The following is a 20,190-nucleotide window of genomic DNA, read 5'->3' as shown; positions in this document are numbered from 1 at the left end:
ACTCTATCTTAAGGATAGATTTAAAAGGGATCTTGAAATGTCCACCCATTTGTTTTGGAGCCGTTGTATGTGGGGTGTGAATATTTCTTTAATTTTAGCATTGAATTTATTGCTTCAAAATATAACGGAGGAATTGGAAAAAAGGAATCTGATATGCAATGTTTTTAAAGTGGAACAACAAAATAAAAGGAGGAGAAAAAATAATTAAGGGCTGGGAGAGATTTTATGAAACTATTATGAAGATGTTTGTGATTTTGAGGAATTTTATTTTTTTCCATATGGTATTTTTTATTCGTTCATTTTAGATCCATATAGGTTGTTTTATAAAAATGAATTGTATACTGTTTATTATGTGCAAAATGTTGTATAAGGTTTTATGTAAACTAACAATGCAACAATAAAAAAATAAAAAAATAGCTTTTTCTTGGCGTTATGATTTCCTCCAGGTTTTTGACTTTTGCATCACACAGCACTCTGTGCAGTGTTGCTGGTAGCTCTTTGGACATCCCTTTTTATTTCCTGTTACAGGAAGATATGTATATCCTTCCTATCTTTGATATTGTGAGATAAGCACACCCCACCTTATGTGAAGTGTTTTTGGTTACCGTGGCAAGCTAACCTGAGTGGCTGGTGCCAGTGGTTTTATCCTACCTACTTTTGTGCAATGTTTACTTCCAGGCTGTACTCACAGCTGTGGTAGTGCGCAGAAGGGTCACCATGGACCCAAAATAGTGGCTGTATTCTTTTTTTGCGATTTCTTGTTTGGTTGTCCCCTCTTGGTCCTTTGGGTGTGCCTGGTGGGGGGAGGTTATGGTTTGACCTTTGTCTTTTCTTTGGCGGGAATCCTTTGTGAAGCCTGCCAAGGCTCCAGTGTGTCTGAGGACAGGCAACAAGGGAGGACAGGCAACAAGGGAGGGCTCAAACTCTCCTGTTCTTTGTCTTGTGGTGTACCTGCCTTGAACCAGTTCCAACTGTGCGGCTGGCTGTCCTGAAAGCTCCTGAAAGCTACCAACCAGAGCTTGAATGGTGCATGGGTGCTGATTAACAGGCATGGATCCTGAGGCTGAAGACAAGATGACCCCTTGAACAGAAGAACCTACAAGGAGGAAGAGGAGAGATGTCCACAGCCACTTCCAGATGACCACAGATGCCTTCTGTGTGCTCACTGCTGTCCGACCCCTTTTTCCAAGCGTCAGGAGAAGTCTCCCCCTCTAGACTGGTGGGACCTGCATTTCGAACCATTGCACGACGAGCTGTGATCTTCACGGGTTGCAAACCACCATTATCCTGGCACCTGTGGCCACTGTGCAGTGCATGGTCTTCCGAATATCGAATCCTCCTGAAACATTGGTGGAATCCTTACGGTCTTTCAGAGGCAAGATTCCACTCCTTGAAGTTCCCTCACCAGAGAGCAGGACCAAGAAAGTGAGACGAATCCACCAGGCGGTAATCGTTCTTCACTGGTGCTTCCCAAAACGCGCTAAAATTGCAGAACCCAAAGGAATCCTTTGCTGGAAGCCTCTTCACTCGACTGCTGCTGCGAGATCCATTCCAGTGTCCCTTCTTTCATTTGCCTCACCAAGATTCCGGTGACCGGGTCTACTGCTGCTACATCGTGGAAGCTTGTGCTGCAACTTCTTCACTGCTAAAGTACTGTCAGACTCTTGGCAGAACTTCCCTAGAGTTGCTTTGCTGCTCTTGTGTTGCAGGAGTGCTGGTTCGTGTGTTTGGGAGTTTGCCCATAAACGTTCACCCAGGCCTAACGCCTCTGCGCCTACAGGGAGACTTCTCCAAAGTCCCTGACCCTTTTTCCAACAAAGACGGTTACTTGCTCCAGAAGACCTCCTCTGGAATCTTTGAACTTTCTACAGCTGTGCCTTACCTGTTTTGCCCCCCAATCTCACTCAGACCCTCATAACTAGATAGGGATGGACTTCTAAAGTGTTAGCCTTCTGTGAAATTATTGCAAAGTATTTTCTTACTTTGTGTTCATTTTGTTTCATTTATTGCACCTGAAACAGACATTCTGAAAGTTATTACAAATGTTTTACTTACCTTTGAATCGCATACTGCCGTTCTAAAAGTATTACAAAGTGGTTTTCTTACTGTGAATAATGCATTGCTTTTCCTAAGTTACTTGTGTTTTATAGTATGTACATTAGTGTATATATAAAATAAACCATTATTTTTATATAACTTTAGTGTGTCAAAGCTAGTTTGGCCTATGTGCATATTCAAGTTCTTAGCATCACTTACAGACCTTTCTCCCTCTTAAAATAAGCTTTCTGTTCAGCCATTGCTACCAACAAAACCTGTGTGGTTCAGGCATAAACTAAGGGTTGGAGCCCTATTTCCCCAAGTGTGAATCTTCACAAGTCCTACAATTGGTGGACTTTTGTAAAACTCCCTAACAGAATCTACAGAACATGTTTGCTTAAACCATGAAAGGAATACATTATCAGAAATTAACAGTTCAATAACAGCACAGTTTGTATTTGTGTGCATTCATAGGTGTCACTTGTTGGGCAGGACCCAAGTAACTAGGACTAGCCCAAAAGTATGTTATGCATGTATGCAATCATTGTGAGGGGGGACTGGGATGCGTCTGCTCATACTTTCAAATATTCCTTTTGGGCCTAGCCATCTTTAACATTCCGGCCCCACGACGGCAGGTGTGCTGCGCACCGAACGCGGGAGATACGAACCTGCGTCACTGATCCAGAGTGGGAGAACTCCAAAGACACTGGCATTCCGCCACGTCTTTGGATCGGGAGGTCTGCAGAAGTTGACCGGGGCCCAGTAGCATCGAGAAGAGGAGGAAGGAAAGGTGAAGGAACGCATTCTCCTGGCCAACAAAGTAACTATTGTTTGGAACATTGGGATCTGGGGAAGGTAATCATTCCCCCAGGGTATCTGTGACTGAACGCCAGGAGAAGGGAGGCATTCTCCTGGGACCAGCACAGTACATATTTATTTTCTAGTTTATAGTGTAAGGTACATAATTAAGGTTTTCTTGACACAGGACGATGGACACTTTTACATTAACAGACATACTGACAGACACCTTAGATCTTTAGTTGAGGCTAGGGAACTCCTGTTAGGAATAAGGAAAAATAGGTTGTCTCTTGTTAATACAAGTTTTTAGCCCCAGACATGCCACCTTTGTGTCAGAGTCCTTCTGCACCCTTACAATACAAACCTTTGGGATGCTAAAGCCATGCTTTCTACCCGTGGCATCAAGAGGAGATGAGGCATTTGAAAAATGTCTTTCCATTCATAGATAGTACGTTTCTTCGTTTTCTGGGTGAGTTATGTTTGTGGTGTTTTAGGGCTTGATAAAAGACACACGCTAACAACATACAGGGAATGCAGAGTCCTCCATTGTTCTCGGCTGAACCTACAGGAAAGGGACAGTGCTGACTTTCAGATTTTTAAATTGGCATGTGCATGCATATTTTACTTATATGCTTCGCTTGCACATCAAATTGATCCAATGTTTCTAAATTATACTTGTATCTCCTCCTCTTTATTGCACAAATATCCATCTTTTTTAACTCTCAAATGCTGGGAGGAATATTTCTGCTGCCACAGATTGGGGCATTTTGATTAAAAATATGTTTTTGTTAAACTATCTATTGGACAGCCACATTCTTTAGAAACATCTGTCACTTTTACCCAATTCAAAATGAAGAGAAAGTTAGAGGGCAGGAACTGTAACCTATGTTTCGATATTAGAAGCACATCTGCTGCAGGCACACTTTCCAATGAGCCATCTTACTTGCTTTATAACCTTGCCCTGCAGCCTGTAAACCATTCTTTGCTGCATGCATACAACCTCCCGAGCTATTTTACTCAGGTATTTGAACTTTCTGGGATCCCTGCAGCAGTTATGTTCATCCACTTAATTATATTACTTGGATTGTGAATTGGTGGCACTGGAAACTGCATCTTTTAGATTAGTCACACAGGTCATCAGCAAATCAATAGCCCTCGAAAGAAAATACCATTTTACAATAGCAACTCTGTAAACTAGTGTTCCAGCTCAATGATTTTCAATTGAAAAATACAGTGGAGACCAGAGACATCTCATTGTACATTCAAAATATTGAGAGTTTTGCTTCAGCTCACATCTCCCCAGCAAACCACCAGATTAAAGTCTGTCCCGCACACGAAGGGCTGAGACTTTGCACTTTCACACCTCTGCTCTGTACTCAATCAAAAACATGACAGCATAATGTGTTTAATGATCCTTTTAAAGGATTAACATGACATGCCTGTCAAAGCCTTACTTAATGTATTATGTAAGGGAAACTATTCGGCTTCGAGTGAAAACTCATTAAGTATTTGGCCAAAGCTGAATATCTCATTAGCCGGAATTTCGGCCGAATACATACTCAAAGCCGAATTTCAGTGCACCCGGGGTGCACACAGCCTCTTACAATGCAGTGGATGGGGATAACTTTGTATCAACCTACACCGTGAACACTGGGGATTTTTGGTTACTATGTAATGTGCCGAAGGACTAGCTGGTAACAGCAATTACATTTTTACAATTTTTGCATTTATTTTAGTGTGCACATTCACGTTTACCGCATCTGGCTACACACATGGCTAGTGTCCTAAAGTAGCCATGCAACGATATTTTTCGCTGGTCCTTTAGCCATTTTGTTTCTTGGCCTTCTCCCTGCTCTCTCGGGTCAGGAAATCCCTAATGTGATCATGCATTTAACCGGGAAAGCTGCTTTTTCTACCAGACTACTGCATGCCATTTGTGTGTGGACACAGGAGTGCATGGCACGGTCTAGTCCCATTCCACAACTGTGGTGCCTGAAAGTCTAGTGTGCATGCATGAGTAAACCCCACAGTGGTCCCCGATTGGACCACTGCTGGCTGAATGGTGCAGAACCTTGCTATTATAGAATCTGAGTTTGATCACTCAACTGAATTTAGGCTAAGAGGAGAAGTCCTGCAGCCCTTCCAGGAGAGCGGCATTGGAGTCATGTATCCTGTGTAGCTGTGCAGCAGACTGAAGACCCATGGACGACTCCTGAAGAGGCCTGTAGACCTTTCCTCCAACTGTCCAGGTAAAGCCCTTCTGGACTACCTGATCTGAGAAGACCCTCTGCAGTGCTTTGACCCTTTGACTGGCAGGACCAACCAGTCTCCTCCTGTTCCTGAAGCTTAGAGCCTCCAGAATCGTTCCTGCACGACCCAGTGGGCCAACCAGCTCTGAATTGGACTACCGCACGAGAAGCATCACTGTTCTGAGTTTATCTGGAACTTAGGTGGTCGCCAGCACGTTATACAAGTCACCTTCCTGCCGAGTTCAGCTTCCCAGCATCAAGGGATCCTGTCCTGAAAGGTCTTCTTCGACCATGACTCGAGAGAGGCTTGCTGTGTCCTGTGTGCGGTGACCGGTGGAACTCGCTTCCTTCCTTCTGGTAGAGTGTCCTAAAGAGGCCTGCATCCATGCCTGCTGCATTTCTTCTTCGGAAAGGGTGGAACTCGGCTCCAGGACCCGACCAGAATCTTCCTCGCACACGAAGCTCCAGGGTATCTTCTACTGGATCCAACAGCGTGAAAACCCTACCTCCAGCGACTCCCAGTCGACCTGCCAAGTCACCTGGGAAAAACAGAGTAAGGGCAGTGAGCAAACGAAATAGTTACAGATGCCCCTATCTCCCCTATAATAAACCTTATGAATAACTGATTTATTCCATTCCCTCACTTTTTAAAAGTTTGTTTTAAACGATATTCTAAGAGTTAGAAAAAGTATCTTACTTACCTGTAAAATACTTGAGAAGTCTTCTGGAACATTTTTCACCACCACAAGAACTCTTCCTGTCTTTGTCCTCTTCTCCTAGAAGAGACATTGTGACATTTGGGCACAATGCCCCTTTCAACTTAGGGACTGGACTTAGAATGTTAGGGTCTACATTGTTGTGAACTGGTTTTCTTTACTGCATAATTACTTAACTTCCTAAGTGAATTGTATGCATTTCTACAAAGCGGACTGTATATGTGCTTTATAACTGAGTGGTGTGTCATAGTATTGCCTGCATGATTCATTTTACTAGCATTTTTGTACTTTCCCGTCTAACCAGAATCCTTATGTATTTCACTGGGAGGACTCATTTTGGACCCCTTGCCCCACTCACCTCTCCTTAGACTAAGCATTGACTACTCGCCACGCTTACCTTGATTGGGTTTGGCTAACCTCTAGAGTTCCCCTGTTCACTGTAATTAGGGTGGCTTCCTGAAATCTGTTCACCATGCCAGATTTTTTTAAAGCCATTTTAACAGCAATTCCTCATAGCACCTCATCTACTTAGTCAATGACACATCAGGTGGAGTCTTCAGTCACACAATGGACAATTGAATGCACAATGGTAAGGAACCAAGTTGTAAATGTAGTTTTATTTATGTAGCACAAATCAAAGTTCTCATGCACACAGTTGTATTAACATATTGAGTACTCATGATTCAACCATAATTAGCATGGATAAAAAAAGAATTACAGTGAAATTACTAGTATTACATTTATTCATTTTTGGAGACTCCATGTGACATTTACGATTAGAATTATGTATTTTTAATGAAGAGCCTACCTCTACTGAGTCCATAAGTCCTTGTAACAATTTCTTCTGAAGGGGAAAATTACTATCTCCTACTGGAAAACAACCCAATGTTTGTATTGCCCGTTCCTTGGCCTGCAAAATATAAAAACATTCTGTAATGACCAACAATATAAACATAGAGGATGGATTTGTCTTAATATGTTATCAAAACATACAGCCTGAAATCCTTGGCTGTTGAGAATCCACCAGTCAACAGAATAATTCTCACCAGTTGTGGAACTGTACTCTTACTCCTAAACCCTGCCCTCTCCTATCCTTTTGCATTGAGCGAAGACAATACCATGCCTGTGGTCTCATCCCTAAAATCCTTAACAAGCATCAGCCATGAGAACAGCATAGGAGTTGTGTGCACAGAAAGGTGGATGTTTGTGAATGGAGGAGACCTACAATTGAGAGTGAAAAGATTACAATGGCAAGTGAGCAATCCTGCTGGTTAACATTATTGGACATGCACAAGTGAAAAGCAATCCAAACTAGCATGGCTCGGAGGAGTAATGTAAGCACTTTGAAGGAGCCTGTATGCAATGGCATTTGAGATGCATGAGGAAACTGTCATGACATCCACTGCTTGGAATCAGAAGTGCTTAAGGGGGCGATCCTAAATCCCTCCGGGTCACCCTCAAAGCAGGGGTTAGTTACATGGCTCTTAAGGAGATTTTCGTATTGCAAATCTTTCCGTCTTCAACCACCCAGCAATATTTCTGGCTGGACTCGGACTGATTTTTTTCATTGACTTTGAAGGTTAGTGAGGCATTCTTTTATCTCGCCTCCCACGTTCACTTTGTTTTGGGGACATTGACCTCTCATTTTAAGGTTCAAGTGAGGAAAAACTCATTCCCTTTATTTTGGTATCCATTTATCCTCAGTAACATTTGTCGTCACTTTCCAGGCACCCCCTCAACAAGCTGCTGAAAGTCATTCAATTTTTACCCTTTTTGCGGATGCACAATCAAACTGCAGCTGCAACAGTAAGGGCGACTGGTAGTATGGGGAGCATCGGGATAGGCCCTTATGCAAGCTTAGTACAGGCCAGAGAACCTGTTGTGAGAGTCACATTTCACAGGGTAGGGATAGATCTTGTTCTCCTCGATCTTCGAACTACCTCAGGTAGCAGGTTTATACTTCTTGTAGTGGATTATGACACTAAGTACACTGAAGAAATCCCAGTAAGAACAGTCTCTGCTCAGGCAACAACCAAGGCTTTGCTAATTATATTTACAAAAGTGGATTTTCACAAAGCAGAGTTGTGGGACAGGGGATCAACTTCATGTCCCACTACATGCAAGCCATGTGGAAGACTTGTGGAATCTCCTACAAGTTCTCAAACAGTGCATTACCCTCAAACCAATGACTTGGTGGAGACGGTCAATAGAACTTTAAAGAGCATGATGGGTGCCCTGGAGGAAACCCTCAGGTGGAAGTGGGATGATCTCCTACCATGCCTTCCTTTGGTTACAGGGAAGTACCTCAAAAGTGTGTAGGATCTAGCCTTTTTGAGCTCCTGTTTGGTAATCCAATCAGAGAACCATTGGCAGAGATTAAAGAAGCATCAGAGGCTTTGCCCACCTCATCAACCTTAAATGTGGTGGATTATGTGCTACGCCTCACAAGGAGGATGGCCATGATAACAGAGGCAAGTCAAAACATAGGAGCTGGTCAGGAACTAGTAAAGCACTAGCATGACCAGAAAGCCTTTCAGGTAGAGTTACATCAGGGCAGCAGGTGCTCGTCATGGTACCAGTGAGGCCCAGAGCCAATCTGGACAAGTGAACTGGTCCCTGCGTGAACACTGAAAAACTTGGCAGAGGTCAATTATTTGTTGGATTTGGCATCTAGGGTTTTTGGTATTACCTAAATTGTTTGTTTACAATTGTTCGAATGAACAATTGACCCAATTTAAAGGGTCACAATTGACCTTTTCACAATTGACTATATATATATATATATATGATACATTACTCACCGTAATCGTATTTCTGATGCTTGTATCTGCTTAGATTCACATGCTGTGCATAGGCCGACATCTAGTGGAAGCTGCGGAGTATTACAGTTTGTTTTTCGAAACTCGAAAATGGGCGTCGACACAGGGCGTGCCAGTAATACTATCCCTAGTGTGACGTCCACTGTACCCAAGATCCCTCACGCGTCTAGGATCCTCAGATTGTATTTTTTCTGACATGAGGTAGCATGAGGAGTAGCACGAGTACAGATAATCCAAGCAGATAGACAGAAAGGTAAGACTACAAGCAATCATGTGCCTTCTCTCGGAGGGGAGGAAGGGTGGGTCGCATGTGAATCTAAGCAGATACAAGCATCAGAAATACGATTACGGTGAGTAATGTATCCCTTCTGAGGCTTGTGGAATCTGCTTAGATCACATGCTGTGCATAGATTAGCGAGCAGTACCAGAAGAAGGAGGTGGGATGTGAGAAGGGTCATGAGCAAATAAGTGTCTTAGAACCGCTTGTCCCACTTGTGTATCTGCCTTGGAATGGGTGTCAATGCAGTAATGCTGAGTAAAAGTATGAATAGAGCTCCAAGTAGCTGCTTTGCAAATGGTGTCAAGGGGTACATTTGCAATGAAAGCCAGAGTGGCCCCAATGCCTCTAGTAGAGTGGGCTCTTGGCGTAAAAGGCAGAGTCTTTTCAGAGAGTGAGTAACAAAGCTGGATACAGTTAATAATCCACTTCGAGATGGCACCTTTAGAGACGCGATCCCCCTCTCTGCCTGTAGCTACGGAGACAAACAGTTGATCTGTTTTCCTTAGAGGTCTGGTTTTATTTACATAGTAGAGGACCGCCCTACGGACATCTAGGGTGTGTAGTTTCACCTCAGCCGAGCTTTGCAGGTTCTGGAAGAAAGCCGGAAGCTCGATGGACTGGTTTACATGGAATTTTGATATAAATTTAGGCGAGAACCTAGGGTGTGTGCGTAAAACCAGTTTTTCTTTATGGATAGTAAAGAAGGGATCCTGCACTGACAGAGCCTGAATTTCAATGACCCTTCTTATAGAAGTAATAGCTACTAAGAAGGCCGTTTTATAAGTCAGGTGTTTGAGACTGCTTTTATGCATGGGTTCGAAAGGGGGGCCCATGAGCTTGGCTAGCACCACATTAAGGTCCCACCCTGGTGGTGGGTTTGAAATAGGAGGGTGAAGTCTCTTTACTCCTTCCATGAAGGCTTTAACTACTGGTACTTTCCACCACGAAACCTTGCTATGGGAAGTGGTGTAAACCGAGAGGGCTGCCGGGTGTACTTTCAGTGAGTTAAAAACCAATCCTGCATCTAGCAGGTGGAGCATGTATGTAACAATAGTGGAAGGAGTGCAATCAACTGGGTTGATTTGTCTACTCTGGCACCAGATAACGAACCTCTTCCACTTGTCAAAGTAACAGTGCCTTGTGTTTGGTTTCCTAGATTCCTTTAGGATGTCCATACACCTCTGTGGTAAATTGAGGTGTCCAAACTCTATGACCTCAGGAGCCATGCTGCCAGGTTCATTGAGTTGGGTTGCTGATGCACTGTTTGACTTTGGTGCTGGGACAGTAGGTTTCACCAGGCTGGAAGTTTGATGGGCTCGCACACCGCCATCCTGCATAGGTGTGGGAACCACGGTTGTCTTGCCCACATGGGAGCAACTAGGACGAGCATCATCGACTCCCTGTTCATCTTGTTCACCACTTTCCTGATGAGAGGAGTTGGTGGAAAAGCGTACGCAAACATCCCTGACCAGTTCATCCACAGGGCGTTCCCCTGGGAGTCTGGTTGGGGGAACCTGGATGCAAATCCTGGGCATTGTCTGTTTTCGCTTGTGGCGAATAAGTCTATAGTGGGGAAACCTCACTGAGCGAAGAGATCTTCTACGACCTCTCTGTGAAGAACCCATTCGTGTTCCTCTGGGAGGGAGTCCCTGCTCAGAGCATCCGCTAGGGAATTGAGCTCCCCTGGAACATGTTGTGATGACAGGAAGATGTTCCGTCTGAGTGCCCATATCAAGATTTTCTGGGCAAGCTTGGACAGATTTGGCGAGCGAGTCCCTCCTTGCTTGTTCAGGTAGAACATGGCTGTAGTGCTGTCCGTCCGGATTTGCACTGACAGGTTTAGTAGGTGGGGCTCGAACGCCTGAAGCGCTCTGAATACTGCCAGAAGCTCTAGCAGGTTGATGTGGTTCTTGGCCACTGAGTGAGACCAGAGTCCCTGAGCTGTGTGGTGGAGATGGTGAGCTCCCCACCCTGTCAGACATGCATCTGTAGTGACTACTGCCTGTACTTCGGGATCGTAAAAGGGTTTCCCCTGTGCGAGATTTTCTCTTGTCCACCAGTGAAGGCTTTGTACCAGTGTTGGCGAAACGACCACTAGATCGTCCCACTGACCACTTACCTGAGACCACTGTTTCGCCAACCATTCCTGCATGGGACGCAGGCGCGCGTGGGGGACCAGGTAAATGCATGACGCCATCATGCCCAGTAAACGCATTGCTTTGCGTACCGTTATTTGTTGACCGGACTGATAATGCGGAATTTGCAGTAGTATATTCCGAATTCTTTCTTCTGAAGGAAAGGTCAACCCCGCCTGGGTATCCAGGATTGCTCCTAGGAATTGTTTTGAGGTGCTTGGCACCAGGCTTGACTTCTTCTCGTTGATTGAGAAGCCTAACTCGTGGAGGAGGTTGATAGTCCTTTGAATTTTTGTCCTGCAGATTCCTGGGGTTTCCCCCGTTATGAGCCAGTCGTCCAGATAAGGGTACACTGGGATTGCCTCCCTGCGTAGGTGTGCAGCCGCCACCGCCAGTACCTTGGTGAATACCCTTGGTGCTGAAGCTATCCCGAAGGGCAGTACCTTGAATTGGTAGTGGCGACTGTCCACCTTGAAGCGCAAGTACTTTCTATGCACTGGGAACATGGAAACATGAAAATAAGCATCTTTCATATCCAAGGTTGCCATGTAATCCCCCTTTTTTAGGAGGGGGATTACCTCTTGTAGCGGGGTCATACGAAATTTTTGGGGCTTGACATATTTGTTGGCAGGCCGTAAGTCCAATACTGGGTGCATTGTCAAGTCTTTCTTTGGCACAAGAGAGTAAGTTGAATAAATACCCTTGTTTACCTGGTGTCCCGGGACGAGTTCTATCGCGTCCTTTTGTAGAAGAATGGCGATCTCCTCGAGGAGAATCTTCTGATGTTCTAAGGAGTGAACTCTTTGTCGTGGAGGATGGTTCCGGGGACGCTGCAGTAGCTCTATACAATATCCCGTTGATACTGTTGACAGCACCCATCTGTCTGATGTGATCCCTTCCCAAGCCTGGGTGAAGTTTGAAATGCGTCCCCCTACTGGGGTTGCGTGAGAAGGTACCCTGAACTGAGCGTCACTGCTTTGGTGGAGGCGTGCCGCCTCCCGTGCTGGGGCTGCCTCTGCCTTTACCACGACCTCTCCTATTACCTCTGCCGTAACCCTGGGTAGCCTGTTGGTGGTTGTTCCACTGTGTACCCTGCCCCTGGGAATAGTTAGATCCTCTCTGGGAATTTTGGCCGCGTGGGCGACGGAAATTAATATTCCCTCTCTGGTTAGGGGGTTTATTGGTTAACTGGCCAAGGGATTTGAGTGTCTCGTATTCGTCCTTGGCATTTTTTAGTGCTTCTTCGACCGCCTTACCAAACAGATCGGCTTCCACCGGTTTGTCTATGATGCCTGAGTTTCTGCCTTAAAACCAGACTGCCGTAACCATGCATGTCTCTTGATAACAGTACCTTCTGCTATCAATCTGCCTGCGTTGTCCGCGGCGTCGGAGGTTGCTTTCAAAATGCAACCAGACACGGCTCTACCCTCTGCGGAAATCCGAGCTAATTGGCTTTTTAACGGTTCAGGAGCAGAGGCTATGAGAGCCGCGACTTCTTCCCACTGATGGCAGTTGTAGCTGGCCAACAGGGTGGTGGAGTTAGCAATCCTTGCTTGATAGCCGGACGTTGAGGCTACCTTCCTGCCGAAACCGTATAGTTTTTTACTCTCCTTGTCGGGAGGAGCTTCTGACGAAGACAAGGGTGTCCCAGCCCTCTTACGAGTGTTGGTGACAACTAGGGAGTCTGGATTCAGATGTCCTCTTATATAGAGAGGGTCAGACTGTGCTGCCCTGAAAAGTTTTTCAACCCTGGGATTGACTGCTCTGGTGAGGTTTGGGTTCACCAGGGACGGATCTATTCTCCGCTGAATGGATTTAAGGATAGGGATGGTCTGGGCAACAGGCCTCCTTTCTCCCACTAACTCTTCTGCGAAGTCCCTTTCCTCCTGTACACCGTGGGTGTCAATGTGGAAATGTTCTGCTGCGCGAGCGAGAACCTCATTTAGGAGGGGTTGGTTATTGACCGGGGAGTCGGTAACCGGGGCTTCGTTCTCTACCGGGGAATCTACTCTGTATGTTTCCGGGTCATCCTCTTCTTCCTCCTGGGTCCTCATCATCCCCATAGTAGCCCGTCCCGGTTTGCTCTTCTATCAACCCAAATTCTTGGTCTTCACAAAAGGAAGCCTCTCCTTCATACCGTGAGTATGGTCTTGCGTAAGGTTGTACCTCGAAGGGTTCGGACCAAATTTGGAGTTTCAAACCGGGCCTTCTTACTCGGGGGGGATAGGATCAGTAGAGCCTGAGGGTGTGGGCCCTTGTGGATCATACGAGAGGAAATGTTCTGGATTTTTATCATAAAAATCAGCCAAAGAAGACATTCTTGACATGACCCTGACTATGTCTTCACTGGACCATTTTTTGGAACTGGGAATGACTCTCTCAGCAAGTCTATGGGATTTATCTTGAGTAGCTTTGGTGGTTGTGGACCTATCAGCAGACCTGGGCTTGTCTGTCTGTTTAGGGGGGGTGGAGTGTTTCACAGGTGTGGAAGAATGTACAGGTAGTTTCTTCTGCTGTTTTCCCCCCTCCCTGTGCGTAGAAAAATGTTTTCCCTGTCCCTTAGTGGCTACGGAGTTTTTCGACGCCTGGCGTTGAGGATCGGGAGAGGTGTCCCTGTCCTTCGAGCGTGGGGCCTCGCTGGGTTTAATTGAGGGCTCCTACTCCTGGAGCGCGGCCTGGGGGTGGAAGTCGTCTTCGTCTTCCGACGATCGAACTTCTGTTAGCCTAGGGAGCGAATCGGACCGTTCTGTCTGTGCCTCTTTCCGAGAACTCGACGTCGTCGAGTCTCGGTTGGACTTAGTGTGTTTAGTGTGTGTAGTATGTGAAGCGCTTGGGTCACCGGGGGTCTTCCCCATAGCCGCCCTGCCGGACGACCTTCCGAGGTCGGGGACCTGCGCTCGGCTGTCTTTCGACGCCGTAATGCCCTCGCCGTCCGAAAGTACGGCGTCGCTGCCATCGCTGAAGGCGCCCTTCGCTGCCATGGCCGCCTGCCTGGCGCGGTGGGCCCAACGCTTCGTCGAACGGTCCTTAAGTGTCTTAGGTTTAAACCTACGCTTCGGGGTGGTCCCTCGGCAAGCAGAGATTGCACGTGGCGTGCCTGTCGACCCAAGGGTATTTGCGATTGCACTTGGGGCAGAATTGAAAAGGGGTACCCTCCATAGGCACCTTGAGGCAGCGGGCTGTTAAGTGTAGGAAATGTATAAGGTGTACCTATATACCAAGAGTGTAGAGTATGTACCACCCCCCACCCTCCCTACTTGTAGGGCCGAGGCCAGCGGCCTACCAGGCCCGGGCCGAGGCCAGCGGCCTTCCGATGCCCAAATCCGTCGTGCAGCAGCCGACCGTCGATTTCTTCTCCAGCCGGCGTCGAGTGTCGAAGTTCAACGTTGGGGTGGGAAAGGATGTCAATAGATTATTATTTTAAATTCTAGCAAAAGTATGGCTAAGGCCAGGGGACTCCGCAAAATGCTTCCGACCAGTATGGCGGAAAAAAAGAATCTGAGGATCCTAGACGCCTTAGGGATCTTGGGTACAGTGGACGTCACACTAGGGATAGTATTACTGGCACGCCCTGTGTCGACACCCATTTTCGAGTTTCGAAAAACAAACTAATACTCCGCAGCCTCCACTAGATGTCGGCCTATGCACAGCATGTGATCTAAGCAGATTCCACAAGCCTCAGAAATATATATATATATATAGGGGTTTTGGGGGGTTTGGCGTTAGGTGGGAGGTTGTGGGGGGTTTCCCCCCACATATATGTTACAATTGACCTTCACAATTCGGTCAATTGCGAAAAGGTCAATTGTAATTCGAACAGTTGTAAAACTAACAATTCGTATACAACCAGGGTTTTTCACATCAGCAGATTGAAGTCTTTCGTCCCTAGAGTCGAAATAGGAGCCCTACTTCTTGCCTCAGTCAAAGAGGAAAGTGAACCTTTATCTGATTTCCTTGGTGGGACCCCCCTCCCCACTTTCAGATGGCTCAGTGGAAGGGGATTCCCTCTCCCCACAACTGTCACTGCAGCAGCAGAGTGAGTGAACATCTCTGTTATATCAATTTCTCCGTTTTCTTCTACACTAAGGTGGACTCGTTGCAGCCAACATGATATAGACACAGGTGACAGTGAACTTGTGCAAAAGAAGAGCTACAGAATGTCAGGAGGTGAACAAGATTATGGACCTGGGAGTAATTGAACACTCCACAGTCCAAGGTTTCATTCAGTTGTACTAGTACCAAAAGGCAGGATCTAAATAGTTAAGATCGTGTGAGGACTATGAAGGCCTAAAACAGTCACCAAGACTGATGCCAATCCTTTACCAAGGATGGATGAGCTGGTGGACGAGCTTGGTTCAGCCAAGATCCTCAGCACATTTGACCTCGCCTCAAGCTATTGGCAAATAGCCTTTACTGAACATGCCAAGGAGAAGACACCACTCTGTGACAAATATTCGTCCCTTCGCCTCAAGGGGGAGCCACTCCCTCTGATACTAGGGAAGAGAGCTTGCTATGCAATATATACACTAGGAGACAGGGCGAGCGAGATCTCACTGGGGGCGACCTTCCCCCAGGGGACAAGAAAGTCCCAAGTAAAGTTGTGAATACATTTTCCCTTGATACAGAGTCTCAGTTATTTATACATTATATGGGGATATAACCAGGTTTTAATGTAGAGGGCCCTTTTATTGGCTTGGCTGCTAACACCACTCTGATGACCTCTGTTCAGGATATGCAGAAAGAGTCCTCTTGTTTTGAAGGAGAACGTAAAAGGACTAAAGACCATACCTCTGGGGTGCGTGGCCAGCGGCCGACGGATGCACTAGCAAAGCTCTGCAGCTCTTGCTCCGGCCCGCGGCAATCCTGCAGGGATCCTGTTCGTAACACACATTGGGGACGTTGACAAGAAGCATAGTGTGAGGGAACACCTCACGAGGTGAAAAATCGAAACGGCAGGCGCACATATCGCCTGCATCCCCCAGTAAATCAAACGAGGACTGGAGGAGTGCGAAGGAGGCGAGAGGCAAGATGGCCGACACCACTTGAGAGTGGAGTCCGAGTCCCCGGAGGCTTACTGGGAGCTGGCGGGGGGTACAGACACGCCAATCCCTCCTCGTGAGCACGGTGAAGTGGGTGCTTTGAAGACGAAAGGAGCATATAAGGAAACGTCGGAGTAGAGTGGCTTTGGCATTGAATCGTAGAGCCCAGACGTGAGCGAGCTTACACAGCGTAACGAACCTGTGGGACTGAGACAGAGGCCGGTGCAGGAAAGGTCTCCTGTGTCCAGCCGGGAGACCACAGTGCCGGTGGAGAGCAGCACGGAGGAGGAAACAGCATTATCTGGAGACACACTGGGAGTGGCAAGGACGGTTAACGGTAGGAGCGAAGCCAGAGACTGAGCATCAGGGGGCGGGCAGCAGAGGCATTCGTTCCCCTCTACATGGCCGACAGAGGAAGCAAGCATCTGGAACAGGACACAGCTAAACAGGGGCAGTGTGACGTGAGGCTGCAGGTGGAGAAGTGCTGCGAGAATGCGGCTTGTGAACTGAAAGGAGTAGCCAGTCTACCCAGGTGAGAGGGGCTGAAGGCAGCAGGACGCAGCCCGTATAGTAGCAGGAAAGGGGATTGGGGCAGCCTAATTGAGGACCTTTACCTGGACAGTGGCACAGGAGAGGAGTGCAGGTAAGGGGGGCAGCAGTGAAACTGGGAAATGCACAGGCTGCATTACTTAGGTAAGACCATCAGACTCTGAGGACGCCGAGGGTGGGGGTGAAAGTGAGGAGCTGCACTGGTGTCACGCTGATCTGAGCCCAATTATGAAAGGGCCCCTGAGGGAGGGTCCAGTGTGCAGGACCCGCAATCTCATTAACGGGGCCCTAGTGGAAGCACAGGGGAATCCCCAAAGAAGGTGGAGAGGGACGGCTGTTCAGCAAAAACAAGAGTCACGGTAAGAAAGCAACTGGGGCACAGACTCTCAGTGGACAGGCACAAGGGCACCGACGATCAGAGTCCGGACAAGTGTTAGGCAGAATCCTGTGCAGTGCCCTTAGGGACCACTACACACAATTAAGACTACAAGTGGTAATACAAGTTCACCTTTGGTACAAGCCTGTACTACACTGTTAAAGTGGTAGCAGTAGCGGAGCAGCCAGACTTATCTCAAGAGCAAATGAGCAGTAGTAGAGATTACACAAAGGACTACAATTACTGTGACTCAAGCAAACACTGACTCAAGGTTTTTGGTTAAAAAGTAAAAGTACATTTATTTTAAACCATCTGTTCACAAAACACTTCACTTCTATTAATGTTAAAACCACACTTCAAGTACACTACACAGAACCAATTCCCCTTGTGCAGAACATTTCAAGGTAAGTACCTTTGGTTTTGACAGACCAGTGTTGTGAAACAAAGACGTTACCGGGGGTTGTTACGCAATCACTTTTTGACAGTAATGACAGTTCGGTTTTACGAAAGAAAAGCGTACCCACAGAGAAGAAATATTACCATAGTCAAACAGGCTTAGAACATGAATTAACACAAGAAAATTGGGGATACAAATTATAGGCAATACTTTTGTCAAGGCAGATCAAAAGGCACTTTCTAAACCGTAGATAAAAGTCAATAGGCCTGCGCCAGTTTCAATGGGACAGGGGTCCTGTTGTCGAGGATCACCAGGTTAAACAGTTCACGATTCGAGATTGCCAGGAGTACTTAGATATTGTCAAAAGGAGGAGGCAAAAGTTATAAGAGGGAAGGAAGACGAGGGCAAGCCTTGGGAGAGGAAAAAAAAAAGGGTTCACCTCAATTCCTCGAAGCTGGACACAGTACCTTATTCAAACTGAAGAAGAGCTGGTGCTATGGCAGTTGTTCCTGGTAGTTCCTGCAGACCCACGGTTCCTGTAGCTTCAGTCGTGAGACAAGGAGGACGACGTCTGGAGCGATCTGCACTACCCAAGGATGAAGCCAGCAGCAGTAAAGCGACTGCGAATATAAGGTGCGCTCCTTTAAAACAGGAGAGGCTCTTCAGGTGGCTATCTACAGCAGGGTGCAGCAATTTAGACCAAGAAGAGGATCCTCTGACTGTAAAAGGTGAGCTGGTTGACCCCACCAGGCTCAAGGGAAGACGACTCCGAACTGGATCTTCTCTTGTCGTCGAAGGGTAGATAGCGCAGGACTGCAGCAGGGCTTCACCGAGACTCGGGAGTTGCAGCAGCCGTCTTCTTCTCCGCTTCTCTTCGGTTCTTGCAGTTCCAGTGGCGACTCTGACTTCCAGCCCAAGAGTCCTGCCTTTTATGCGAAAATCCCCCATTCACACAGCCTGCTGTCAATCACACAGCAGGGGGGTTGTCCGGCCCGGACAACCTCTCCAGCCAATGGATGCAAAGTGCGACTTGGATCTCCAAGGAGACCCTGTGCAGGGGTGACTACAACCCTCCCTCACATTCAACCCACCTAGACACCCAGGCGCCAAAGGAGGGCTTCTTAGGAGAAGCCCGCCAAAAGACGGTGAACAAAGAAGGCAAACCTGGTCTGCCGCGCAAAGTAAAAAACAAGAAAGACTTTAACAAAAACAAATGGCGAATAAACCTGACCAGAGCCAAAAGAAAGAGTATTTGGTCCAGCGGGTTTATGTTCGAGGCTAATATATTAGCCGGGAACAGTACCACGTTTATATAGTTTAATCGCGGTACAAAAGTTAGGGTAGATACCACTGACACCAGCCAAGTCTAAATGTTAAAAGGGCAAAACAAAGCTCGGAGGCGAACAGACAAAAAGGGGTAAGAATTAACCCTTTCCAGTACTCCATGTAAGATGTGGTGTACTGGGTCTGCAGTTTTAAAGTGACTATATAAAGTTGATGGCAACTTTACATGTTTCCGGGGGACAGTAGTCAGCCCCAGAAAAATTGAGTGATGGGGAAGTCTTAGAGACAACCCTGTGTTACTGTACTGAAGGTGCTGTGTAACACCCACAACAAGTTGGGCTCATGGAGTGGTGTGCTCCAGGGCCCAAGATCACACACCAAGTAAAAGTACACATGGCAAAACACATCAAGAGTGGGGAAAAAAAAAGGCTCACACTCTTACCAGGTGGAAAAATAAATTCCAGAAATCGAGCAAAGCTGCTGGGGGACTCACTAGGTGAGGGAAATTAGCCATAGAATGAGAATTCTCCCTAACAAGACACTGGCACATAGTCTCATCATGGTCAAGGGCCAACATAAAATAGACAGATATGCTGCCTCCAAACATAAGCCAGTAAAATTGACGGAAGGGGATGCTGAAAGGATGGGTGCTGGTGTGTATGCAGGAGGAAGGGTCACATTGGGAGGGTCTAATGGCGGCCATAAAAGGCTCTAGAATATCCTTGGAGGGAAAAATAAGGAAGTTGGAACTGACGTGTCCCTGGTACGGGCAGACTTGCGGAAAGTCAGGGATAGGGTGAAAGAGCTGCAGTAACGGGTAAGCACGCTGGAGGATGACGTAGCTCTGCTGAAGAATCAGGTGCGTGGCCTTGTAGGAGTGACAAGAGGGCTGGAGGTTAAAGTTGAGGACTCTGAAGGCTGATCTTGGAGGAATAATATTCGTCTAGTGGGGATCCCCGAAGGCCAAGAGCCTGTGTGATAAATTAATCATGGAAGCACTGCACTCCAAAGTACTGTCTAAACTATTCACATAGAGCGCCGGGTAGGCCCCCACCGCCGGGAGGACAGCCCAGGGCAATTGTGGCCAGACTGCTAAACTTCAGGGACACGGTCATGCAGGCAGCACATAAAGCAGGATATATTGAGATGGGCACTGCCAAAGTCTTGATTTTGGCGGACTTCACACATGAGGTCGAGAAGCAGAGGCGGTAATTTGATTCGGTTTTATGCAGGCTCCAAGAACTGAATCTGTGCTATATGACTATTTTTCTGGCAAAGCTCAGGGTGGTGGATGGAGGCAAGCCCTTTTTCTTCACCTCCCAGCGAGAGGCATGGGACTGGCTGGGCAAGAAGGTACTGAGGGGAGCACCGCGAGGAGCAGGTCGTCATCCTCCTACTGAGGACAGCAGTGATAAAGAGAGGGCACGGGGCGAGAATGATAGGGGTATTTGCGACCCTACCAAGTCGCCCTCAGCAGGTGGGAGCAAGATGTTCCTGGACTTAGACGAAGG

General features: G+C 47.1%; 1 protein-coding gene across 2 annotated transcripts in view; it reads right to left on the bottom strand.

Moving 5' to 3' along the window:
- Positions 1-20,190, bottom strand: part of ECPAS (Ecm29 proteasome adaptor and scaffold) — a 3,148,361-nt gene that overhangs the window by 1,707,840 nt on the left and 1,420,331 nt on the right. For both annotated transcript variants that reach the window (XM_069630810.1, XM_069630809.1), the window contains exon 23: positions 6,609-6,710. In XM_069630810.1, coding sequence (XP_069486911.1) covers positions 6,609-6,710 — 102 coding nt within the window. The remainder of the gene's footprint in view (positions 1-6,608; positions 6,711-20,190) is intronic.

The sequence above is a fragment of the Ambystoma mexicanum genome, chromosome 6q, assembly GCF_040938575.1.
Source record: "Ambystoma mexicanum isolate Mex_15411 chromosome 6q, UKY_AmexF1_1, whole genome shotgun sequence".
Lineage (NCBI taxonomy): Eukaryota > Metazoa > Chordata > Amphibia > Caudata > Ambystomatidae > Ambystoma > Ambystoma mexicanum.
Note: the sequence above shows the minus strand (reverse complement) of the source record. Positions and strands in the feature narration are given on the sequence as shown.